Raw genomic sequence first — 26,469 nt, forward strand, 5'->3', positions numbered from 1 at the left:
AAAAAGAGAAAAAGCCGAACAGGAGGAAAAAGCGCGCACAGAGGAAAAAGCGCGTAAAGAGGAAGCTGATCGGGAGTGGGAAAAAGAGAAAGAAAGAAAAAAATGGGAAGCTGAAAACGCTGAAAGGGATCTAAAGCGTAGACAGCTTGAAAACGAAAAACAAAAAGAGGGCGTTGGTGCGAGAGCCGGAACTCCTGAAAGAGCAAGCGATGCAGAATCGTATCGAATGAACAGGTACATGCATTCGTATGAAATTGGTCGGGACATAGGACTGTACCTGGGCAATTTTGAGAGAACTTGTGAAAGAGAGAACTTTGCTCGCAGTACATGGCCACAACGGCTTCTGACCCTCTTGCCATGTGAAGTAGCTGAAGTCATAGCGAGACTTAGCACGAAAGACGCAGCAGATTATGACAAGGTAAAAGCCAGCCTGCTGAAAAGATACCGGCTTTCAGCCGAAGCTTTCCGACAGCGCTTCAGGAGCACAATCAAAAACGATAGCGAGGGCTATCCGGATTTCGCGTATGGCCTTAAGACTAACCTGCTAGAATGGCTAAAAGGAGCTGAGGTTTACGAAAGCCGAGACAAAATCATCGAGTGTTTTTGCCTTGAGCAATTTTACCGAAGCATTCCACAAGCAGTGAAACTGTGGGTTCAAGACAGGGAAAAGGTCGACACAGTTGAAAGAGCCGCTGAGCTGGCAGAGGAGTACGTTTCGCGCAGAAGGTTGAGCACTGAAGGGGGTGCGTCACACGCTCGAAACACAATGCGAGATCAAGGACCTAGCCGAAAGAAGCAGCTTGCTAGAAGTTCTGGACAGTCGGAGGCGTCAAAGAAAGCGCCAGAAAAGCAAGAAGAACAGTCAAAGAGAGAGGGAGCAGACAAAGCCGGGAAAAGAGAGTTCGAGGCTAGTAGGCCACAGCGTTGCTACAACTGCAATCGTGTCGGGCACTTTGCAGCCAAATGTCCAAAGCAGCGTGTTGTGTTCTCGTGCATCGATGATAGCGACGAGAATTTAGAGCTCCTTAGGCCGTACTTGCACGAAATGCAGGTTAACGGGAAACCTTGCAAAGTGCTTCGTGATAGCGCCGCGACGATGGACGTTGTCCATCCGTCCTATGTTACAGCGGACGATTTCACGGGGGAAGTGTCGTGGATAAAACAGGCGGTAGAAGAACACAGTGTATGCCTGCCGATGGCTAGAGTGAGGATTTGCGGGCCGTTTGGAGAGCTGTTAACTGAGGCCGCAGTTTCGAAGGCCGTGCCACTTCAATTCCCATACCTTTTCTCGAATCGATCCGACCAATTGCTACGCGAGAGAGGCCAGAAACTCGGAAGTGGGGTGATACAAGCTTTGACAAGGTCTAAAACTCTCCAGCTCGCGTCTCAATTGAGCCAGATTCCCGAACTTCAGGTAGCTAGAGATGCACCAGCCAACTTATCGTTGGAAGCCAATCAGGAGGGTGAAGAGCCACTAGGGCATAAAAGGCAGACGGATGACCGAGCAGATGAGCGACCAGACACTTCGATCACTGAGTCGGTAAATGAGGCAGAGAGCGCTGAAGGGTCCGTTTTATCTCCAGCTTCGCGTAACTTTGATCGCCTTCTGCAGGTGAACAGGGAGTCCCTAATAAAAGAACAAAAACAGGACCCTACATTGGAAAGATTGCGCCTTACAGCCGAAGAGGGAATCGCGAGACGCAACATAACGATGCATGAGAAAGGAGGCTTACTGTACCGACACTATCAGGACAGAAAAGGCAAAACACTTGATCAGTTGGTCGTGCCTGAAAGGTACCGAGCGGATATTCTGAGTCTCTGCCACGGTAATGGCTGGTCAGGACATCTCGGAATCAATAAAACAAAGGAGCGGCTGTTAATGGAATATTACTGGCCAGGATGTTTCAAAGATGCAGAACGCTACGTGAAATCGTGCGATGCCTGCCAGCGCGTGGGCAAGCCGGGAGAGACATGGAAGGCTCCACTAAAAATTGTGCCATTGATCTCGGAACCTTTCCGCCGGCTTGTAATAGACACAGTAGGCCCGCTGCCTAAAACAAAGTCAGGCTATAAGTACCTGCTCACTATGCTTTGCCCCGCCACAAAATTTCCCGAAGCAGTTCCATTGAAGGATTTGAGCTCCGCAGAAATAGTTGACGCTCTTTTGTCGGTGTTCGCGCGCATAGGATTTCCGGCCGAAATCCAGGCCGATCAGGCGACAGTCTTTACAAGCGCTTTGACGACCACGTTCCTAGAAAGGTGCGGAGTAAAAATGCTACACAGCTCGGTGTATCATCCGCAGTCTAACAGTGTAGAAAAGTGGCATTCGGTGCTGAAGCGGGTGTTACGTGCTCTTTGTTACGAGCACAAAGCCGACTGGGAGGACTGTCTACCGGCCACACTGTTCGCTTTACGAACAGTGCCCCACGAAGCCACGGGGTTCACCCCAGCAGAACTTGTATACGGAAGAACCCTCCGCTCTCCCCTCCGAATGCTGAGAGAAATGTGGGAAGGGACAGGAGAGAACCAGACAGTGGTTGAGTACGTGCTTCAGCTACTGGACCGCCTTAACGATACAAGGGAGTTAGTAAACCAAAATATGAAAACTGCCCAGGAGGCCGCCAAGGTCTATTATGACAAGAACGCCCGCCTTCGAGCTTTCACCGTGGGCGATCGCGTGATGATACTCCGGCCATCGAGAAAGAACAAGCTAGAAGTTCACTGGGATGGTCCAGTGGAAGTTTTGCAGAAACTTTCAGACACTAATTATGCGCTAAAGGTTCCAGGCAGAGGAAAGCAGGTGAAAATCTATCACTGCAATCTGATGAAGCCGTTCGTGGAACGTAGCGGGATCGTCAATCTGACGCTAAATGAACCGGAAGAGCCGGACGGCGAGAGTCCAGATTGGAAGGAAAGCGCTGGCGCTAGCGGCGCCATGGAGAACATCCTGGCTCTTTCTATAGGTGCAGAATTTCTAAGCTCGGCCCAGATCGACGCGCTAAAGCAGTTGTTGAGCGAATTCGCCGATCTATTTAGCAGCCGCCCAGGAAGGACACATCTCCTGACGCATGAAATAGAGCTCACGTCTGATGAGCCGATTCGGTCGAAGCCCTACAGGGTATCACCACGGCAAAAAGAGGTAATGGAAGCTGAAATTCAGCGCATGTTAACGTTAGGGGTTATAGAGCCCGCGGAAAGTGACTATACCTCACCGCTGATCCTGGTTGAAACCCCAGGCAAGGATCCTCGCCCATGCGTGGATTACAGAAAGCTGAATGCGATTACCAAGGATCAGCTTTACCCGATTCCCAACATAGAGGAAAGGATAGAAAGGGTGAGCGGCGCAAAATTCATTTCCACCCTCGATCTCGTGCGCGGATATTGGCAGGTTCCCCTCTCGGAAAGCGCGAGCCGGTATGCTGCTTTCATATCGCCAGCAGGCACCTTTCGACCCTTAATGCTTAGTTTTGGGTTGAAGAATGCCCCCTTCAGCTTCTCGAAACTCATGGACATCGTACTAAAGGATATGCAGGGCTTTGCGCTCCCCTATTTAGACGATGTCGCTATTTTTTCGGACACCTGGGAAGAGCATCTAGAGCACCTAACGAGCGTGCTTTCTAGTTTGCGACAGGCCGGACTGACGTTGAAAAGGGAAAAGTGTAGGTTTGGTTGCGCTCATGTGTCCTACTTGGGCCACGTTGTAGGCCAGGGAACTAGGAGCCCATCCGAGTTAAAAATTGCCCCGATAGCGGCATTTCCGCAGCCACGGACGAAGACAGACATTCGCTCCTTTTTGGGATTGGTTGGATACTACCAGCGGTACATACCGAGCTACTCACAGCGGGCAAGTCCCTTAACTGACGCCTTACGAAAGGGAGCACCCAGTGACGTACACTGGGATGACCTAAAAGAAAACTCCTTCCGGAGCCTGAAGGAAGCGCTCGTGTCCCGACCTTTGCTTCGGACCCCTGACTATGGTAGGGAGTTTATAGTCCAGTGTGACGCCAGCGATAGAGGACTGGGTGCTGTTTTAAGCCAAGTGGGCGACGACCACGAAGAACACCCGATTCTGTACGTCAGCCGCAAGCTGACCTGTAGAGAAGAAGCGTACAGCGCTTCAGAAAAAGAGTGCGCGTGTTTAGTTTGGGCGGCACAGAAGTTGTCGTGTTACCTGTACGGCGCAAAGTTCATCTTTGAGACTGATCATTGCCCTCTAACCTGGCTGCGACAAATGTCTCCCAAAAATGGTCGCTTGCTCAGATGGAGTCTAGCTCTCCAACAGTACAATTTCTCGGTGCGTTACAAGAAGGGAAAACTGCACGGAAATGCTGATGGTTTAAGCCGACTATTTTAAGCGGGAGAAATTAGGACCACCTACTGTGTGTGTGTGTTTTTTTTTTTTTTTTCTTTAACCTTGGCCCAAGCGGTCCGTCTTGGGCGATTTCAAAGGGGATATTTTGCGCTTTCTTGGCACCAAAATTACGCCAAAATTCAGTAATGTTTTATTAAACATTTATTGTCATTGTGGGAAGCCTGGTGGGTCTTTGGCAAATTCCGAGCGCTTGCTTGTGGGTCAGTGCCCTGTCTCGTGGAACAGTCCACTGATGCCATTCTTTGTTGAATGTTCGAGCTTGGATGCCATTTCTGGAAACCAGCCCTTCCACCCGACTCCGGCCTCATCTCTTCCTGCCCAGCGGTCGTGAACGCTGGCCATTCGAGATTTTTCGGGCCGCGGACGAGCTGTTAAGAGTGGACAACGTGGTCCTGAGAGCCGGGTGTGTCTCATCGCAAAGCAAGGAATATGACAAGGCCTGGCGCCGGCGGCGGAAGCATAGACGACGACGGCCGGGGCTGTTGCTCTCCAAATCACCGAACCTCCGAACCGATCGAAGGACGCTGTCTCCCACGGGCCTGGGAGAAATTACTGTCAAACGAGTGCCGTCGTTAGGCAAAGATGCGGCGAGAGCTTGCGGCGGCACAGCAGCAACGGTGAAAGCAGAGATGCACAGGAAGCACGGCGGAAGCAGCTGTATACAGCGGTATACGTTGGCTGAGTCGGCCTTCGGGTCACCGGACTGGATGATGCTACGCAAGGTCACGCTGAGCGAGGCTGCTAATTGAAAGACGCTGTGTCGAAGGAGTCTCGTGCTTCGGCCATCCGGCGTGGGAGTTCGAGAAGGTTCAACCACCTGCGAGGAGTCTGCGGGATTCTGCTTTCCCACGGAGGCAACGCACAGAACACTTGCGGCAGTGGTCAAGGTGACGCATCTGTGTTTGATGACTGTCTTCCCCTTCTCATCCCCCGAGCTGTGAGAGAGCGAGAGAGCTTCAGCACCGCCCCGTGCCGTGGGTGGTACCGCCAGCGTCATCAATGGCCCATCCGATTGGACAACGTTATTCGAACCAAGTTCCCCAGTCAGGGATCTAGGGAACGCGAACCGTATTTAACGGGATGTTGTTGTGTGATCGGAGCATTGCATTCGATTCTCTTCTGTAAATATGTAGAATAAACCCTTCTGTACAGTGTCCTCGATAACGCAGTCCGACATCGTCATTCGGAGCCGGTACCTGCGGGGCTAAACGAGTTAGTCATCTCCAGGACCCCTCCGTCTTCAACTCTGGTTCCAGCGGTGGGATAGAAGCCCCATCTTTAACACTGGTTCCAGCCCAGGGCTTGTGGGCCCGTTCCCGTTCTCAACAACATACAGTACAAAAGAAGCATCAAGGCGAAGTCAGCTGATGTCCGTGTACAAAATGTTTTGTAGTCGTCTCTTCAAATTCAGATGCAGTGACAATTTAGTTTGGCAGCATTTTGCAGTCGGTAGTATTGTTCGGGTAAAATGAATATTTCAATGCATTAATGCGACACCAATAGCATCTCAGTTTCTAGTACAGCCTCTCCTATAAACTCCGTAATGAGGTTATTCAAAAAGTTTTTAATGCGTTACAGCCCTCAAGTTGGGGGGAAGAATTGATTAGTCCATCTGTATGTCTAAAGCATCAGTTGGCGGGTGGGTGAGCGGAGGGAGGGAATACCCGTCTCCACTTTCAAATGAGATAAGGGAGAGGAAAAGTGGGAGAGACAAGAAGAAAATGAGAGGGTGGGAGGCGACGGTTGGGGAGAGGGACAGTACAGTCGCCAATGAGAGTCGGGAGGTTGGAGGGAGTCAGATGAAGGGGGACGGAGTAAAACACATATGTACACCCAGTTTGACTGCTTTCGTGTGCTGCTTTGCGCGCAGATGGGCGCATCAAGGGGCTGAGCAGCTGCTATCCACGTGGTGGCATAGTGCGAGAGAAACTGGTTTGGTTTGGTTTGGTTTGGTTTATGGGGGTCTAACGTCCCAAAGCGACTAAGGATATGAGAGACGCCGTAGAGGAGGGCTCCGGAAATTTCGACAACCTGGGAAACTGGATTGAAATATTGCCACGTACCATTGTAATCTCCGTTCGTTCGCGCAAGGCCGCATGAAAGGGGTTATAATTTTTGTTTGTGACGCGAGAAGCGACCGGACTAATCTCGGTTGATCACAGCCACGAAGAGCGGCATCTACGTGTTTCCAGATTACTCTAGATGAGCTCGACCTGTTATCTCGAAGTTTCCTTGCCGGCTTTAAACTGAACGATGCCGCGCGCAGCGGGCTTTCGTCGTTCGACGACCGACGAGCACGTTTGTTGCTTACGCCGCCGCCGAGTGATTCAGTTCTTTTGCGGGCGCAAGTCAGCCCAAATAAAGAGCTTCGTTTCCAAGACTGGTTGGTGTCTTTCTGACCGCTGGACTGCCGTCACTACAACGTGACAATATATGGAATAAAGCAGTTGTATCGCATTTGCAGTGACCATGTAACCGCCATGCACTCACTCTGGGCGCAATCTTTGCAAATCTCCGGCTCCTAACTTGTTTTCTTCATGTTTGTTTGTGAACCTGCGAAGGAAAAAAAGAAATGTTCTGGACGATTGCGATACTCGATAATGCAAATTTTGAGCGCCGCTGTCGAGGTATTTTCATTTCGCGATATTTTGAGGTACAGGTTTTCAGAGGCATGAACATATGTACTGTCGCGCTCAATATGAGTTGCAACGCGCGGTCATCGACCGGGGTTCGTTCCGTGGTGTGCCTCCTCAAAACAGTGGCTCGGAATTCTGGGAGAAACTTTTTCCTGAGCGGGGGTGCTGTTTTTTCCTGGAACAGCAGTTTCTCCCAGAATTCCGAGCGACTGTTTGGAGGAGGCACACCACGGAACGAGCTCCGGTCGATGACCGAGCGTTGCAACTCATATTGAGCGCGATAGTACATGCCTGTTCATGCATATGTACAGAGGTGTCGCCGGCCGCGCTGGCCGCACGGAGCGGTGTTCAGGTTGGAAGTGGACACCTCTGTACGTTTATAGACCACTCTTTTTTTTTCTACACATACTGGTTAGTCGACTAGCACGCCTCTCCATTCCTGTGCGGCAGAGCCCCTCCACTAGGGGGTGCGTTTCGCGCGGACGGAGCATGCCGCATTCCTCCGCTCTCGCCACACCCTACTCCTACGCTAGCTCTGCCGGTTACTACAGAGGCCTAATACGACGGCTACGACGCCCAACCTAAGGAAGGGGCGTTTAACAGCTGCGCTGTAAAAAGAGAACAGTTATTTATATCTATTTATTTCTACAAAATACCCCTAAGGGCCCTCGGTTCGAGGGTATTACATGGGGGGGGGGGGGGGGCATGTAATCAAAAGTAAACAAATAAACCACAATTTCAAGAAACTACAACGAAACAGGTAAGAGCATATGAGTCATTGCAAGAAAAATTCAAAACATAAAATTAAACATTGAAGAATAAAGGGGAAAAAGAAAAACATGAACACAGCAGCAGACATTAACGTTAATACAAGTTGTGCAATGTCTCATAAACAACGGCATAAAATAAAACGAGAATCGTTAATAACAGAAATACAAGACAGAAACCTAATGCACTAGTAAGTTAACAATGAACCCAAAAAATTTAAGCAGAGGTAGTGGCAGCCAATAGATTATAAAATTTATCCGTATCAGGGACGGTAGCAGCTTGTGAAGGCAGAGCGTTCCAGTCAATTATAGTACTTGGTTGAATAAATGAGCATATTTAGATGTACGAGATGACAAGCGCTGAACATTAAACGGATGGTCGCGGTGGTTAAAAACGGAAGATGCAAAGAAAAAAGTCATTATGAAGCGTTGAGTGATGATAAAATTTATGAAAAAGTGACAAACGTGCAACTTTACGACGAAGACATCCTGAAGATCAGAGCGTTTCTTGAAGGCTGTGATGCTGGTATGACGCGAAAAATCAAAGAAGATAAAACGAACCGCGTGATTCTGCAAATATTCGACGTTATTTATTAAGTGTGCTTGATGAGGCTCCTAAATAGCCAAAGCATTACCAATTTTAGGTCGAATAAGAGTGGTGTAAGCACGTAAATGGAAGTGGGAGGGAGCAGGGTTTAAGCTATGTTTTAAGAGACCTAAAGACCGATTAGCGGATGCAGAGTCAAGTTTAATACGGTGGTTCCATGTTAGATCAGGAAGAACGTGAAGACCGAGGTATTTATACGTGGTTACTAACTCAACTGGAGTGTTATTTAAAGAATACGCTGTTTGAAGTCTAGACGATCGGTTAGTAAAAGACAAATTTTGTTTTAGAAAGGTTAAGTTGCATGAGCCAGGTAGAGCACCATGCTGTTACTCTGTCGAGGTCGGATTAAAGGGCTAGGCTATCTCAGTTAGCATAAATTTTGCGATAAATCACGCAATCATAAGCGAAACTTCTGATTCGGTAAGAAATTAGGTTCGGTAAATCTTTAATAAAAATCACGAAAAGCATGGTTATTGACAGCGGCAAAGTGAAACCTGTAAAAGAGAAAATCTTTAACCCGTTTAATGACAAGAAAGTGAATATTAAGAAGTGTTAATTTACATAATAACCGATTGTGAGGTACCCCGTCAAACGCTTTGGAAAAATCAAGAAATATGGAGTCAACTCGAATACCAGCATCAACAGACGAATGAAGGTCTTGGATGAAACCAGCAAGTTCCGTTTCGCACGAGTACCCTTTACGGAAGCCGTGTCGGTTTTTAAAAGATGTGTTGTTCTAAAAAGTTAAATAGCTGGGAATGAATCACGTGTTCAATGAGTTTACAAATCGGGCTAGTTAATGGAATTGGTCGATAATTTAGTGGTAAAGAACTGTCACCTGACTTGAAAATGGGCGCAATATTAGCTAGGTGCCAGTCACGTGGAACCAAACCAGTTGAAAGAGACGGCAAAAAAATAGTGGGCAAGATGTGACGGATACCCTCAGATGAATTCTTGACTACTTTGTTATTAAATCTAAGGTGATCAGACGCTGATGTTTTAATTTTCTTTAGTAAAGATAGGATTCCAGTTTCGCTAACAATTATTTCGGACATTGAGGTAATAGAATTATTCGTTGTAGCAGGGGCTAAATAAACCTCTTCTCGGGTAACGACTGATGGGAATGCGTCGTTGAGTGCTTGTGCGCATTCAGCCACAGGAACGCTGCCTCCCCCGGCATTGGTTAGAGTTATATCAGGATGACTGGAAGGGTTGTCTGCGAGAACTTACGAGTGAAGAAATTGTGACAAGCAGATTTAAGCGCCGTCTGATATTTCTGATCACATACTTTGTAGCGTTGCCAAGAATAGGAGAGCCTGTTTTTGTTGGCCTGTCTGTAAAGACGATTCTTCTTATTGTTTCTTATTGTTCGGCGATGTAGATGGCTGTTAAGCCAAGGCGCGGTGTTAGTGTGTGGTATTGTGATAACAAGGATGAATTCGTCGATAAGCGCAGCAAGTTTGTTCCTGAAAAGGTTCCAGTTGTCCTCAACTGAACGTGTTGCAAAAACTGAAGGTAGTGCTCAGCAAAAACTGACAACTCAGCGTTTATTACACCGAAGTTTGCTCGGTTGTAGCACCTGATTTCCTACTTGCGTGTTGTTTTTATATGGGGTGTGAAATTAAGCTTTTCGGTGATTATGGAATGATACGAAAGGCCTTCTAAGAGGTGATGGTGGTTCCGATGGTGATGGTGGTTGCGGTGGTGGTGAATCTTTATGGCGCAAGGCCAACTTTGGCAAAAGACTGCCATGACACAAGGTATTTCTGTCTACGCGAGGTGGGATCAGAATCAGTTTACACCAGTCAAGCTGCGCACCAGGTCAGGTGAAAGCTTGTACCCATCCTATCGGAGGGGAAGGGGAGCGAGACTAAAACCGCCACCTCCTCCATGCAAGGCGGACGACACCGCTGAGAGCAGTGAGAACGATGTAGATGTGGACCGAACAAAAGTTGAATGAAAATCCTATAGACAGTGATGTTTCAAACGGGAAAATCTCTTTTTCGGATATTTTTCCAACAAATTAAAGCTATAGGGATAAGACGATCTTGGCGTGTTTAAAGGGATTATAAGAATGATCAAGGAAATTAAGGCACTTTTTGCGGCCAGAGAGTACTTTGGCTGAAGAGAGGTCACCGCCTGGACAACGCGCAAGCCCAGACACAGATATAGAGCAGAATGGGACAGAACTCCGCAGTCGATGACAGTGCCGAAATCCTTTCCATGCGGCCGTCTTGTAGCTATCGCAAAGCGCGCCGAGCCTCTTTTTAACATAGCTGCGTTTCAAGAGAAGGTCAATATGGCGATCAGCACTGAGCCTGGCGGCGCCCACACTTGATAGATAGCGTTGGTCAAATGTTTAGGGGCATCCCCCAAGGTGGAGTAGATTTGTAATAAGGGTGTAATTACTCGTTGACATCCACCCAAGCGCAGCCATACGGCTACATAGATAGCGTGTTCGCACTATTGCTACTTCGTTGTTCGGCGGCATCGCTGAGGGCTCAGGCGTTTACTTTGTCTAAAAAATTTAATACAACGAAAACAGGGTGATTGAATCTCGCGTATTCGCTCACCTAATATGCAATGTGCTTTGGAAATTTTCTGAAATTGACATATATTTAAAAGAAGCGAGTAATCATGAAGTAACAAAAGAATTTTCTTTTCTGGGACGATCTTAACAAAGTGAAAATAGCGGTGCCAACCATATGGTAAAGAAGGAAAACAAGACGTTTCTGCTACCTTGCAGGAGCCTTGTAGTTACTCAAGGGAGCAATTATTTACTGGCCTCCGCCCAAGCGCAGCCATGCGGTTACATAAGAAAATATATATCTACAGCTTTTGCAGGACTTCGTAGTTACAAAAAAATTGATCCTGCTCCGGTGGTCGAACCCGGGACCACCGCCTGTCAATGGAAGATTTTGTACTAGCTAAGCAAACTAGGACTCTAAAAGAGTAGCCATATCCGTATTTCAAATTTATTCCACCCTGGAGTATCTCGTAAACATTGGATTAAAACCGTGTCCACTTCAAGCTGTAGATCAAAGCACCCTCTGCCTACCGCCTGCTGCCAGTCTTGCAATCACTCTTCCAATCAGTGTGGGATACAGGTGCTTCGTACTATAGCTAAGCGTGTTTTCATCTTTTGCTGTTGCCTGCGACACCGCTCAATTCTCACTGACCGATATTTGCTCCAACCGCGCATCGTTTCATGAGGCCACGGCTTCGTCCGCAGGAAGCGCTCACCCAATAGAAAGTCTCTCGATGCCGGGGATAAGCAGGACGCCGCTGGACGGGAATGGCGCCATGAAAAAGTCCTCGTTTCGGTACGGCATTTCCACCACAGGGTCAGCCCAATGGGCTTGATAGCCCGTTAAGTCATCTGCAGTTACAGCTGATTCGCCACCTGCGAACCGAAATGACCCTTTGGAGTCCATGCCACGTGTGCACATCGGCATTGTCGCCAGGCGCTCAGGAAAAGCCCCTGGTGGAGTGCGTCGCCGCAGCAGATAAATCGGGCTACGTTATCACGAGGCAGTAGCGCAGCAGTAGACATGGGACGGATAGACGACATCGACAACAATTAGGGCGCCGTGACATCGTTTTTCTACGCCGCTACAATGACAAAACTTTAACCTTACGGGTTCTGTTTTTAGTCTATAAGCTGCCCCCTTCCACCTCCTGAAATGACTGTCAAGTATGGCTTCCACAGTCACAGATTGTGATAGACACAGTTCCACCCTTTTTGCAGAGTGCAGTTCACAGGTTTTGATTGCTGATTACAGTTGCACAACTACCGGCTGCTCTAAAAGACCGTGAACCGCTTCCGCGTGTCGTCAGTGCGTACGCGCTGATTGGTCTCGATGCGGAAGGCGGGCCCGCAGGGTTGTATGTATGAAGATAGGCGCGTCCCCTTTGAAACGGGGTGGTGGCAGTTGCCAACATGCTTGTTTTTTTATTTTTGTTTAACTGTGATGCAAATTGTTATTAAAATTCGCCATTTTCTTTCAATACGGTTTCCTACACTTCTAGCCTTGCTGCTTGTGAGCCGTCAATCTTCCAATCGCTTTTGGCTGACTTCCACCGCAGCTTTATTTACATTACCATCGTTATCTCTAACCTATAGGGCCTCAGGAAGAGTGAATGTGCCTGAATCGACATCCGGATGGATGCCGTCACATTTGAGTGGAGTTCAATCGTTTATACAGATCTACCACACACGGCACATGTGCCGCAGCTTGCCGACACCTGGCGCCATCTGGCGCTGCCTGGGCGATCAGCGCATGCGCAGTGGCGATTCGCAGAGGATCATGCTAGCGGATCACGGATTGCGCTATGCTAAAACTCTCTAGCGTTCCAGCACTCCAGTAGCATTCCATAGCGCCGCACTTCTCGCTTTAGATGAGCATGAAAACCGCTTTCGACGATAGCTCACTGTTCCAAAAGACTATAGCGGGGTCGAAATTACGATACGGGCCGACGTTATCAACTGCGTCATAAATATTTTAGCAGAGTTTGCCGCGTTTCAGTTAAGCGAGTACCGACGCTGACTGACTGCCGTGCGTAGACGCGACGGCAGTACGCACCAAGGTCCTTGACGATCGCTGCGGCCTTATTTTTGTAAAAGACATCCGCGTTCCCCTCCGAAATCTCCTTCAGTATTTTGGCGAGTCCCACTTGCACGAGCTTGTCGCCTTCTTTCTTGACATCTTTGAAAATGTCCCTGTGTGAAAAATGATTGGTAATTTGCACTGAATTCTCAGGACACAAACGCACACGTCTTGCACTGCAAATGTCCAACACTAGAGAACACCAGCCAATCGGTTCCCTTTGTTTTGGATCAGAGTAACGTTAGCGTTCTTCCAAGATTCATGCTCGAAGTCCTGAGGCACTGTGTATACAGGGTGGCAAGTTTTCTTTACCACAATCTCCCCACCATTTTTTCATCAGGTGTGCAGTTACCCGATCTTCATCAGCTGCTTTCTTTTCTTCCTCTTTCGTTACACTCTGGATGTCCAACTCCTTTACGTCAATGCCTCCACCATTACCGCCCTAATTATTTTTGGCAATATATAGCACTGTGCATAATTTCTCCGCTGCTTTATCCCACTCATATTGGTAATGTCACTGCCCTCCTTGCCTCTTGATGCATACCTCTGATTGTTGCCTATGCTTGGTTACGCGCCCTTGACTACTTTTATATTATCACTGTTCTTAAAAGCATGCTGCAATCTCTCCGTAGTATATTTACTTATCTCGGCTGTTTTACGATCATTGATTACATTTATTAGTCATGCCAGTTCGGCTCTTTGCGAGGTTAGATGCATCCATGTTTTGGCATTTATTACTGAGATATTTCGTCTCCTGAGAGTGCTTGCCAGTATCCTGCTTAGCTACCTTAACCCCCCACTTTTTTTTGCAACCACGTAATGATATAAGTGAAATTAACATTAATCGCTTGAGCGCTATAAGGTGGTCGTCCACAGTTCAACCCGAATATCTGCTCTCCAGCGAGATCCTGAATTCCTCCACTTTTCCTTTTACCGCATACTCGTTGATGGCATTCTTCTTCAGAGGTTTCTTCCATTCAATCTTCAGTTCCAGGCTGATTCCGTACCTTATCATCCTATGTTCACTGCACCTACCTCTCCAAACACCTCCACATACTGCACTATGTCAGGATGCGCGCACGATATGAACACTATTTAACTGAAAGCCTCAACGCTGGAGCCTTTCCACATACCCCGAAATTCTCGACAAGCGCATTTTTTAACGGGAAGTTGTTGATGAACGCAATTTTTTCATATATATGGTAAGTTACCACTGCGGTGCTGCGGTGCTCACCGCTCCTCACCACTTCGAAGCTCCAGCGCGTATCAAGCAGAGGTAGAGACTTTTAGAGCGGGGTGAAGCTATCGGTTAGGGGCATTGGGGTGTAGCGGGAGGGGGGGGGGGAGGCTGGCTGTGCGCAGGCGCAGTACAATAGCGCCCCTCTCCCCGGTTATTGTCCTGCGTCTGCGCACTGGCACCCAGCTATTGCGTTGTGCCCCTAGCCGACAGCGTCACCCTATTCTAAATGTCCCTATCACCGCGTACTACGTGCCTCATGGAGTGACGCGGTTTTCGAATGGCGCAAAAAATAGCCCAAAATAGTTGAGCCACAGCGGCGAGGTTAACTGGGATTTCGGAAATTCTAAAAACTGACGTGCCTATTACTAACAGCCGGCTACAAATCTCTAATTTGAATCGGGCGTCTATCGATAATAGCTGAAAAGTTAACTGTTAGAATTTAGATGATGACTTTACTAGATAATAATGTCACGTAGTGGTGACTGCAGTCCGGCGAACAGGAAAACAACGAGGAAGACTTCGAAACGGAACTCTTTATTTGGGCTGACTTGCGCCAGCAGAGAAATGAATCACTCGGCGGCGGCGTAGCAACAAGCGTGCTCTGCGGTCGTCAAACAGAATGCCCGCCGCTGTCGGCCGTGCTCTTTTTAAAGCTGATAGCGAACATTCGAGATAAAGCTTGGGAAGTTACTCGAACATTCTGGCACAAAGTAGAATCGGCTCCGCCTGGATGCGATCAATCGAGATAATTCTAGGTGCGTCTTGCGTCACAAACGAAGTGCTAAAGCGGCGTGCCGGCAGCCTTGAAGCATGAACAAATAAACACAACAAACAAACGCTACAAAGATTCGCGACAATATGATTTGCCTGTTTTTTGACATCCGCCAACAACTATCCCTCAAACAGCTTCTGTCTACCACAAAAACCCTATTCCTAAAACTAGTGGCGGGCTTCCCTGAAACACTTGGTATAAGCCACAATATGGCTAGATAAGGGTCATGTTTTCAGTTATGCCTCAAGCTTAAGACCACCGGTAAGACGTTAAGCCTTAGGCCGCTGCACCAGCTGTGCACGTGCGCATTTGTGAAGTCTGTGCTGCAACGATCAATGAAGGCCGTCTCATTCTCCGAATCCCGCCGAGGGCCTTCGATGAGGTACGTAACGTTAAGTTAACGCAGACATAAAGCATGCGCCAGCCAAAATATTTTATCCTGCGGTTTAGCTTAGCCTGCGATGACAATAAACGCGTATACGGGAAACGACAGTGAACACAATAAAAGTGGCGAAAAATCGAAATTCCGACGCTCGCTACGGTTCCAAACAGGCCGCTGTCAACATGGATGCTTACTTGAGGGCGCTCGACGCTATTTCGGATTCATGGCTCTTCAAGATGTCCGCGAAGTGCTTTTGGATGGGAAAGCCACTGTTGGCTAAACTAATGGCGGGCTCGAACAGCTGTTGCCAGGTCAACTTTCCGCCCAGATCTTGATGCAATGTCTCGTAGCCTTCCAGAGCACCCGGAATAATCGATGCTTTCCCGCCTGAAATTTCAACGGCACAATGAGATACGTTGTGTAAACGCCTAGAAGGAAACGGAAAGAGCGAAAATGGCAATGCTCTCAATACTATTCTGCCTCTTGAAATCTTTTCGCTTCTGTCAGAAATCTGGCGTCGATGGGGCTTTCTTTATTTTGCAGATTAGTTTTATGGGGGTATAACGTCCCAAGCGACTCAGGCTATGAGGGACGCCGTAGCAAAGGGCGCCAGAAATTTCGACCACCTTGTGTTCTTTAACGCGCACTGACATCTAACAGTACACGGGCCTCTAGGGTTTCGCCTCCATCGAAATTCGACCACCGCGGCCCTGGATCGAACCCGCGTCTTTTGGGTCAGCAGCCGAGCTCGATAACCACCGAGCCACCGGGGCGCGCTGTTTTTCAAATCAACAACCATTTTCATTTTTCTAGCTTCTTTTCATGCATGGCCCACAGTTAGCAAAGCATTGAGATCGCAAAGAATACCGAACCGCAACCACGTAAAATGCTTATTTTGCAAATTAACAAGCATTTTGCGTGGCTGTTGACCACGTAGTGCAGTTCGAAGTATCCGAAAATTCGAATTATCGAGGTTCGAATTAACGAGCTTTCACTTATAGTACGAAAACATCAGCGTCTGCGCCCTATCGGTGGATGTGCGGGCGAGTCTCGCTTCAGTGGCGTGTACAGAAGTGTACTCGCATTCGTGAAACCCTGTCTGCTAAACTAGCGCTCCGACGCTTACTAGACGCCTAGCGAATGAGAGTACCTCGTTTGGTTTCCTTTGGGTTGACATTTTCAACGTTGGAACCTGCCGTTCCCAAGGCGTTCAAGGCCCTTATTTGGTCCTTCTTCCTGCAAAACAAGAGCGGCAGAAGAAAGGACGTACAAGGCTGAGGATAAGATCAGCAAATGTAAACAATACATCATCATCAACAGCAGCTTGACGACGCCTAGTGCAAGACAACGTCCTCTCTGGTATCTCGCTAACTAACGCGGTCCTGTGCCAGCTGAGGCCACCATATCCCCTCAAACTACGCCCCCTCCCCACTGCTATGTTTGCTTGGAATCCAGTTTCTTGCCTTTGCATTACATGCCTGCCCATGAACATTTCTTCTTGATTCGAACTAGGATGTCGTTAACACGTGCTTGTTCTCTGAGCCACTCAGCTCTCTTCCTATCTCGTAACATTACACCTGACATTTTCCTTTCCATATCTCGCTGAGTTGTACTCAATTTAAATAGAATCGTTTTAGTTATTCTCCACACTTCTCCTCCGTAGGCACAGTCAGGGACAAAAGTCCCTTTCCATATCTCGCTGAGTTGTACTCAATTTAAATAGAATCGTTTTAGTTATTCTCCACACTTCTCCTCCGTAGGCATGTACGTACAGGTAGATGCAGCTGATATATCTCTTTCTCTTGCGGGATATTGATAAACTGTCACTGATGATCTGAGAATGCCTGCCAAATGCTCTCCACCCCTTTTCTTATTTCGGACCGAAAGCTATACTTCACGACCAAAGCTGCAGAAGTCAGGCCCTCGCTGAAGCCGTTACCTTTACCTTGGGCTTAAATAAATAAATAAACAATACATTGCCGCAACGGGGATTCGAACTCGTGGCGGCGCGAACAGATCAGATAGCCTAACCTCGATCAGAGCTTATCCTGAGTCTAATGTCGTCGCCAGACGTGCCGACGACCCAGCAAAGCTAAACCATCAGGCAATCAGGCTAAGCATATGCTTTCGCACGTCTGCACGATTTCACTACGTTAAAGGTGCACTGAAGAGGAATCTGAACTCGTCTTTTTGCCGCGGGAACTCGATCTACACGTTCCGAGGATTCTTAGAAACTTCGACTTATTGCCCTGTTCCTTGCTAATTCACTCAGGAGATATATTGAAAAGCGCAATCAATCACTTAAGAGTAGAACGGTTGTTATAAAAATTAATATGCAGAAACCAAAGTAATGTTTGACAGTCTCGCAAGAGAACAGCAGTTTACGATTGGTACGGAGGTGCTGGAAGTGATAAGAGAATACGTCTTCTTGGGGTAAGTAGTGACTGCAGATCACGACCACGAGAGTAAAATAACTGGAAAAAATTGGTACGTCTTTAAAGGCGCACTGAAGAAGAATCTGAACTCGTCTTTTTGCCGCGGGAACTCAATCTGCACGTTCTGAGCATTCTTAGAAAGTTCGATTTATTGCCCTGTGTGGCTGATTTTCCTAATTAAATCGAATTAACGTCCGGCTGCCGCTTTTTTTTTTAAATTCTCCCTCGTACGGTGGGCGGAGTCGACAAACGCGTGGAGTGCCTTGCAGCCAGCTCCGTGGAGGCTTTGCTTTCACTTTATTTTGTTTTTAGGTTTCCGTGAATAAGTAGTTTCATTCGCAGATAATATAGCCGCAAAATAAGCCCGCAGAAATAAAAATACGCGCGGACTATTTGCTTCTACGGACTACTACATATTACTCCGCCGATGGCAGAGCGGCAAGCCGCCGCGGGACTGGCTGAAAGGCACTCCACGCGTTGGTCGACTCCGCCCAAGGCGGGAGCCGGACGTTAATTCGATTTAATTAGGAAAATCAGCCACACAGGGCAATAAATCGAACTTTCTAAGAATGCTCGGAACGTGCAGATTGAGTTCCCGCGGCAAAAAGACGAGTTCAGATTCCTCTTCAGTGCACCTTTAAAGACGTACCAATTTTTTCCAGTTATTTTACTCTCGTGGTCGTGATCTGCAGTCACTACTTACCCCAAGCAGACGTATTCTCTTATCACTTCCAGCACCTCCGTACCAATCGTAAACTGCTGTTCTCTTGCGAGACTGTCAAACATTACTTTGGTTTCTGCATATTAATTTTTACATCAACCGTTCTACTCTAAGTGATTGATTGCGCTTTTCAATATATCTCCTGAGTGAATTAGCAAGGAAATTTCGTCAGTGAATCCCAGATATACTAAGGTGTTCTGCATTAACTTTCCAAATTGTACTTAATCCAGGTCTCTGAATACCTCCTATAGGCACGTGGTGATTAGCACTGGATGGATTGTCTCCCTGCCTGACACTCTTCCTCATTGGGGTTTTATTACTTTCTTTGTGTATGACTAGGGTGGCTGTGCAGCCGCTGTAGACATACCCAACTATTCTGGAAAAATGAATTTTTGAACGGGAACTAGTTTATGAGCGAAATGTTTTCCACATATTGTAAGATTGCGCTATTGCAATAAACATGTCTGCATATCTCCCGTCGGAACGCCTGAATGTTTTTTGCTATTAACGTTATTGCTATCGTCAAAAGCGTTCCCCGTTGGTTTTCTATGGCAGTCTAACTGCTCGATGCGATCGATGAAAACACTAAAAAAGACAGATTTTGCTGCATATTGGAAGAATGGACCATGACATTCAATATTTCTATAACAGTACTTTACAGTTTTCCAATATTCAAAATTTTTGTCCAAGAATGCTGTACATCTATTTTTCAATATGGCTGTTTTACACTGTGATTCCACAATTCCTTCATGACTGCAGATGTTTTGACTGAGTCGAATGCTTTCGCCTAATCAATAAATTCTGAATATAAGGGCCGCCACGGTGGCTCAGTGGTTATGGTGCTCGGCTGCTGACCCGAAAGACGCGGGTTCGATCCCGGCCGCGGCGGTTGAATTTCTTTGGAGGAGAAATTCTAGAGGCCTGTGTACTGTGCGTTGTCAGTTCACGTTAAAGAACCCCAGGTGGTCGAAATTTCCGGAGCCTTCCACTACAGCGTCTCTCATAGCCTTAGTCGCTTTGGGACGTTAAACCACATAAACCAACCAACCTATATATAAGGGTTAGTTATATTTTGCGCATTTCTCAATCACCTGGTTGATAGTGTGAATATGGCCTGTTGTTGAGTAAGCTTTACAAAAGCCAGCCCAGTAATTTGGCTGATAGAAGTCTAAAGTTCTCCTGATTATTTTAGCGATAGCGATTACCTTGTGAATACCATGTAGGCAAGGGACATTAAGTTGATCGGACAGTTGTTTTGGACTCTTTGACGTCCCCTTTCTTATGAAATACAATAATGTTAGCCTTCTTCGAAGATTCAGGTACGGTCGAGGCCATGAGGCATTGCGTATACGGGGTATTCAGTTTCTTTAGCACTATATCCCCACCATCCTACAACAGATCTGCTGTTACTTGGTACTCTTCAGCTGTTTTCATCCTTTGCATTGCTTCTAAGTTTTTGCTTCCTCTTTCGTTACCGGCGGGATGTCCAATTGGACCGCGGCGAAATAACATTGCCTTATTGGAGCACCTGTGTATTTCGTTTCCAGTATTTCGCTACCAACTTGCCGCACTCCAAAAGAAAGGGACGCTCGTAAGGATTACTTCCTGATTACAAATCTACTCCACCTTGGAGGATTCCCCTAAACACTGGACCAATATTGACTCTCTCACGGTGTTCTACGAATGAGCACAAAATTTAAACCCTACTTCTTGGCCGCGTAATGCTTTATGTAGACGAAGGTAAATTCGCGGATCCCGCTTTGCAATAAAGAAATAGTGCATAGAAAGGAAACTGAAGATGTCATAATAGTTAAACTTCCTAAGGTGTAATTCTGAGATGTGGATTACTGAACTCGTAGTGAACAGTTGCATCTAAGTGTAATGACCGTTTTCGACAGATTTTTTCCAACGTGAAATTATTTATTCACTTCCTTCCGCTTCCGCAGTGAACACAGGAACCTTGCCTAAACAGATTAATCTAATCGAAACAATTGGTCCGCTCTTGTGTGCAGCCGAGTAAAAAAGCAGCCACACACGCGGAACGTTGAGCACAATGGCTACAGAAATGCATTCTTACCGACCGCCATATAAGTCACTGTGTTTTGTCTAGACTTTTTTCATCTTTGGTTACTGCTTTTTTCTCCCTTTCATCTTAACATCCTTCCAAGCTCACCTCGATAACAAACTACTTAGCCTTCAATGAACGCGTCAGTTTATGCAGTCTATGTTGTACGCGGCCGTGTTCACAGTGTTCGTTGCATACATCCGTCCTTTCTTCAATCCAGATGAGCTCTAGAGTGCAGACAAAGAAAAAAGTGCTCTCGCAAAGTGCAGAAATCAACGTGATTGATAATCTGTCGCACGAGCCTTAGAATTTACGTCTGCACCGAAAACCACACTTTGGCGTGAACCTACATCCGACAACTCAGTGCTGAGAGTAACGACCAAGCGCCTGAAATCCCTTGCGAGTAGTGACCGCAAGTGTTGGTGTTACGCAGCCCAGAATATAAAAGGGGTTGGTAGGTGTTGGTAAGGGGTTGGTAAAAGGGGTTGGTAGTATGGTACGGTATGGTATCGTATTATATGATTTGGTAGATGCGGTTAAGCGTCCTGAAGCTGCAAAAGAGCTATGGCAAACGGCGTAGTGGAGGGCTCCGGTTTAATGTCAACCACCTTGCTTTGTTTAACGGGCACTGACTTCTGACTTCTGACATGAGCTTCTGCAGGACGTGAGTGTGGACCAAGTAACCAAGGATCTGTCACTGTGACAGAGTATAATGAAGAAAGGGAAACGAAGGTGGCGGCAAACGGCGGAATCGTACAGATTCGTTCCATTGAGAAATGTGCAGAAACGTTACTAATACTGCGTGACTGGGGCAAGAGAGGCCAGTTGGGAAGTGTCTTTGTCACGACGGGAAACTGTCTGGGATGAAGACAATATACACAAGAATTGCCTTCAGTGCATGCGCTTCAATCCTACAGTCTGCATCAGAACCACACTGCGTAGTGCACGTTCTTCTTCGAGTTCTTCGCTGGAACAGTTTTGCGGCTGGGCGTGCGTAATAAGCGAGTGCGGACTGTTTCAAGCGCCAGCAGGTTCTCGTGCGCTTCAGAAGGCTCACTGGTCGTAGTGGAGTGCGATGAAGCCCCCTCCTAAGCCCATCAGGTGCGGAGCTGCCACTCCCATGCAGAGGAGCGTCGACACTGCAGCGTCGGCAAGCTTTCCGCCTTTCTTGAAGGTATCCCTGCACGAAAGATACAACAGAAGGAAAGATTAGAAAAAATTGCCGGGCTGCTGCAGCACGTGAAAAAAAAAGGCCACAGGCGATGATGGTGATTCATGCGACACAATATAAGTTAGAATTAGTGTTCCCCCTGACGATGGCAGGTGGCATGATTCCGTCTCATCAGTAATCACGTGACACGCCGTAAGCCCTTTCCACTCTCCCAATCCAATCCAGCAATCACAGTGCACCTCGCCGTACCCCCTTGCCATTCTTCCCAGTCCTCGACTGTGAATGGCGACAGTGGTTTCCCTCTCGCCACCGTCAGCTCCTACCAAATCGCCCTCTCTCAACCTCACCCGGCGTCTTCATTTCCCTACATCCGCTCCTTCACTCTCGCCCTTTTCTTTTCTCCACTCTCCTCTCGCCCCCGACTTCACACACCAGTGCCAACGCCGGACAATTTTTTGAGCTAATTGGGGTTGTATTGCTAACAACGCATTCAAAATAGTAGAGTTACACGAACGTGCAAGACATATTTCAGAAATCTGTGTCGGATGCTGATTTATCGTTCCCTGTGAGTGCTCTTGCCGGAAACCTTGTAGGGTGTCGCAGAGACGAACATGTATGGTATCATTAGGGGGTCGTGTTTTTAGATAACCACCTTAATAAACCAGCTCTGGCTCGAACCGGCTCCTAAAAGCCAAGGTGGCTTTTCAGCATGGCGTTGTTGGTTAAAAATAATTTATGCGAACTGCTGAGTCGTTGAGCAAACAGTGGAGGCGACGACACAAAAATTCAACTTCATTCCTTACTCGGACGCCCTCCACGTCACATGGAACATTGCAGTGGTTGCGAGTATGTGTTACTGTTATTTACCCAAAGCTTTATGAGCTAGTTCTTTTTTAATTACAAAGTTTACGCCGTACTTTGCAATGCTATAAACTCAGCCAAATCTGCGGTGTTGATGCATGTAGTGCTTGTTTTGCTCCCCGACGTTACGCCCCTGCAACGCAGTGGCAGACTTCTTCCCCTCGGCCCCAGCTTCCGTAGTGCTTTCGTGCTAACACCTACGGGTGTAAAACAGTCGAAGAGGTCCCTGAAACCTGGTGTGCGCATGAGTAAGGCGGGCCAGCAGCACCCTTGCTCACACGGCAAACTTTTGCGATGGGTCAAGCATCTGACAAAATGGAGGTGGGTTTTGCCAGGCGCACCGTAGACAGTGACAACTGGCCAGAGGTTAAGTCAGCCATGTCCATAGGACGAGCTGTGACACCCCGGCAGCAAGCACAATTGAGATGTGCCACTAGTTGGACCGAAAACCCTTTGAGAGGCTATGAAAAATGAGTTAAGAGGCGCTCACCTAATGTGAAAGCGTTTCAGTGTCAGCGGTTAAGGAAGTTGGTCAGGTGACCCATAGGTCCGGTGACCAAAGACAATAGATCATGTGATCTTGTTTTATAGTTTATGGGAGTTTAACGTCCCAAAGTGGCTCAGGCTATGAGGGACACCATAGTGAAGGGCTACTGAAATTTCGACCACCTGGGTTTCTTTACCGTGCGCTGGCATCGCACGTTAAAGAACTCCAGGGGGTCGAAATTTGTGGAGCCCTTCACTGCGGCGTGGATGATGTCACTTCATGTTGGCGACGACTCGGGATCTCGGAAGATGGTCTGGCCTCTAACAGCTGACGATGTGAAAACTTTCAGTCCGATGAACTGTTAAGGACTACAGCGCAATAGGTACACGAAGAAGAGTACGAAATGAACAATTCCGCTGTTCATTTCGTACAGGGCTCGTACAGGGTTCAGTTCATACAGGCGAGCCGCCAGGAGTAGTGACGATGAAGTGTTATGTTAATAACGGTTGTGCCGTTGTCTGATGGGGATCAAAATGTACAATTTTGCTGATACTACCTGGTGTTAATGAGCCTGTCAGAGTGATGCAAGTGTAATTCGGATACTTAGAACTACATATTTAGGTAATAAGACTGAATTTTATGCTGATGCCAAATACAACCTTCCCAGGTTACTTTTTCTACTTATTATGAGGGCTCTTCTGAGAGGAGCCCTTAATTGTATTCTGTATTAAAACTTGATACTAATTCAATCCAAAGAACCCCTGTGGTTATGTAGTGCCGTGCTCAATTAGGCTTTCAACGACACCCATGTAATCCAACTCGTGTTTTCGCTTGATAGTAAGCCAACGCGTCTTTACACAGGGCACCCAATTTGAAAGATTCAGTGTACTTCGTCTTTGCATCGACATGCATCTGCATCAATTTCCAAAATTCCTACATTGCTTCGGAAATTCTGTTACTGCCACACCTTGTGCGTTACAGCTCATATTGAGCGCGACAGTACCTGCAATTCCTCTCTCCCCTGTTTCTCCTTCTAATCACTTCACTCACGGCGCGCCTGAGATGCCGCGGTGGCTCAGTGGTTAGGGCGCCCAGCGGTTGGGGCAAAGGACGCGGGTTCGAACCTGGCCGCGGCGGCCGTGTTTCGATGAAGCAAAAGGCGCCATGTGCTATGCGATGTTAGTGGAGAATTAGAAAAATGAAAACGAAAATTGGTTATTGAGGAAAGGAAATGGCGCAGTAATAGTCTCACATCTCAGTGGACACCCATACCGCATCTTTAAGGACAGAGAGGAAGGCGGAGTAAAAGAAGAAAGAAGTGGAGGGCTAAGGAAGGAAGGAAGGAAGGAAGGAAGGAAGGAAGGAAGGAAGGAAGGAAGGAAGGAAGGAAGGAAGGAAGGAAGGAAGGAAGGAAGGAAGGAAGGAAGGAAGGAAGGAAGGAAGGAAGGAAGGAAGGAAGGAAGGAAGGAAGGAAGGAAGGAAGGAAGGAAGGAAGGAAGGAAGGAAGGAAGGAAGGAAGGAAGGAAGGAAGGAAGGAAGGAAGGAAGGAAGGAAGGAAGGAAGGAAGGAAGGAAGGAAGGAAGGAAAAACTGTTTCTGTAGTGCTTTTTTTGCGGTTTTGGGGAATCTTCCGATTCCTTCTCTCCTTGTCTGTATCCCCAGGAGTCTTCTCTGTCGACGTCGTCCACCTCTAATCAATGGTCGGTTGCCCTCAGTCCAGGACTCCACTGGCCACTGCCGCCCGTTGAGCTCGCTGTACCAGACTTTGTTGGTCTTCACAGCGGTCGCTGGACAGTAGAGTCTCCCATTGCTTTGCACTCGGCTTTTGTACTTTGGGGACCACGTCTATGTTTTGGCATGCGCATTTGATGTGATATAGAGAGGGTTTTTCGTCGCATCAGGGACATTTGTCCGCGCATATCGTAGGGTGCGTTTTGTTTACTATATGTAGGTTTGGGTAAGAGCCTGTCTGTAATTGTCTCCAAGTGAAAGCTTCCTCTCTGCTGAGATATTTGCGCGGTGGGGAATAAACCACTCTTCTGCCTCTATAGTTTTGTTGTATGGCCGAGTATTCTTTGGGTGCTGGCTCGAGTTCCGTGGTCTCGTCGGATGCTCGAAAAGTAATGTATCCTCGAGCTATCCTGTCGGCCTCTTGGTTCCCTGCCAGCACCGCGTTCCACAATAACTACACAATTTTGTGTGTGGTCTTGTCGTGTTGTTCTTCGTGGTTTTTAATTCTGTCGCTCGCTGCGAGGAGTATACGGAGCGCGTGACGACCTATCCTGCTATTCATGTAATTTCGGCAGGCTGTTTGAGAGTCCATGGGTATCGTTAGCGACCAACCCTCCGCCACCGCTAGAGCAACGGCTACTTCCTCGGCCTCTGCAGCTGTGCAGTCTCGCATAGATGCGCTGGTCGTTTCGCGTAGAGACGAATCGACCACCGCGGCCACGGCGATTCTGGTGTCACCTCCTCTAAGACGCGTCTGCATGCACGGTCGTGTCTTGAGGAGCGTATGTTTTCTCGATTAATTCGACCCTCACTGCTCTTCTGCCTCGGTGGAGCAGGGTCCATGTTTCTTGGTATTGGGGCTACCTTGAGTGACTTGCGAAGCCCGTGGGGGTCGTTTCCGTCCTCATCATTTCTTGCATCTGCTCGCGGTATCCGAGTCTCTGTAGGAGCGCTCTTACAGTCGTTGTCTGCATCAGCGTGAGTTTTTGCGACTCAAGCTGCGCCTCTTGTAGCTCCTCAAAGGTGTTTTGCAGTCCCAGGGTAATGAGTTTTTCAGTAGACGTGTTGTGCGGTAGTCAGAGCGCTGTCTTATACGCTTTGCACAGCAGGGCATCCCCTTGTTGTACTTCGCTTTTGTTGAGGCACTGGTAGGGTAGGCTGTACGTGATACGGCTAACTACCAGGTTTCTGACTAGTTTTATTGTGTCCTCTTCACGCATGGCATGTCGCCAGTTGGTGATGCGGGTGATCATGCCTGCGACTTGTAGCGTTGTTCTTTCTTTCTTTAACTGCGCAAATGTGCCGTGTGGCATATGAATGTTATAGGTACTATCGGGGACAAAAGTGGTATACTCTACGCGACGGGAGCCGGAGCAACGGAAAACTGTGTTGCAACACCATCTACAGGCGGCATCTGGGATCGAGACAGCCAATGCATGACCTTCATTATCAGCAGGCATGTCGATTGGCTCGTTTCAATGTTTCGTGCTTTAGCTCTCCAAAATGCCGCACTTTTCTGTTGCCCCGGCTCCCGCCGTGTGGAGTACATGTGCAAACGAGTGGCGGCTACAAATGCCAGCAAGGGCCGGTACTGGGGCCCATGGGTCCAGATTCGA

At 47.8% G+C, this 26,469-nt stretch overlaps 2 protein-coding genes across 3 annotated transcripts in view; one reads left to right on the forward strand and one right to left on the reverse strand.

Moving 5' to 3' along the window:
* The window catches only part of LOC149363294 (glutathione hydrolase 1 proenzyme-like), an 86,903-nt gene that overhangs the window by 32,871 nt on the left and 27,563 nt on the right, over nt 1-26,469 (reverse strand). For both annotated transcript variants that reach the window (XM_089573439.1, XM_089573440.1), the window contains exons 3-8: nt 21,662-21,784; nt 16,534-16,619; nt 15,578-15,770; nt 12,966-13,102; nt 11,626-11,785; nt 6,863-6,925 (exon numbers count right to left, since the gene is read on the reverse strand). In XM_089573439.1, coding sequence (XP_089429565.1) covers nt 6,863-6,925; nt 11,626-11,785; nt 12,966-13,102; nt 15,578-15,770; nt 16,534-16,619; nt 21,662-21,784 — 762 coding nt within the window. The remainder of the gene's footprint in view (nt 1-6,862; nt 6,926-11,625; nt 11,786-12,965; nt 13,103-15,577; nt 15,771-16,533; nt 16,620-21,661; nt 21,785-26,469) is intronic.
* Nucleotides 110-6,263, forward strand: LOC149363295 (uncharacterized). The gene is made up of 2 exons (XM_089567495.1): nt 110-3,139; nt 6,243-6,263. Exons 1-2 carry the CDS (start codon nt 227-229, stop codon nt 6,261-6,263), a joined length of 2,934 nt encoding a protein of 977 aa, XP_089423621.1. The 5' UTR covers nt 110-226.

The sequence above is a fragment of the Amblyomma mixtum genome, chromosome 2, assembly GCF_055824585.1.
Source record: "Amblyomma mixtum isolate Tamu chromosome 2, ASM5582458v1, whole genome shotgun sequence".
Lineage (NCBI taxonomy): Eukaryota > Metazoa > Arthropoda > Arachnida > Ixodida > Ixodidae > Amblyomma > Amblyomma mixtum.

Bases quoted from the DNA above. Each gene is read 5' to 3' on its own strand.
- LOC149363295 (XM_089567495.1), top strand. From the start codon at position 227: ATGAACAGGTACATGCATTCGTATGAAATTGGTCGGGACATAGGACTG. The intron at 3,140-6,242 runs GTAATGGAAGCT...CTTTGCGCGCAG, and splicing joins TATCACCACGGCAAAAAGAG to ATGGGCGCATCAAGGGGCTG.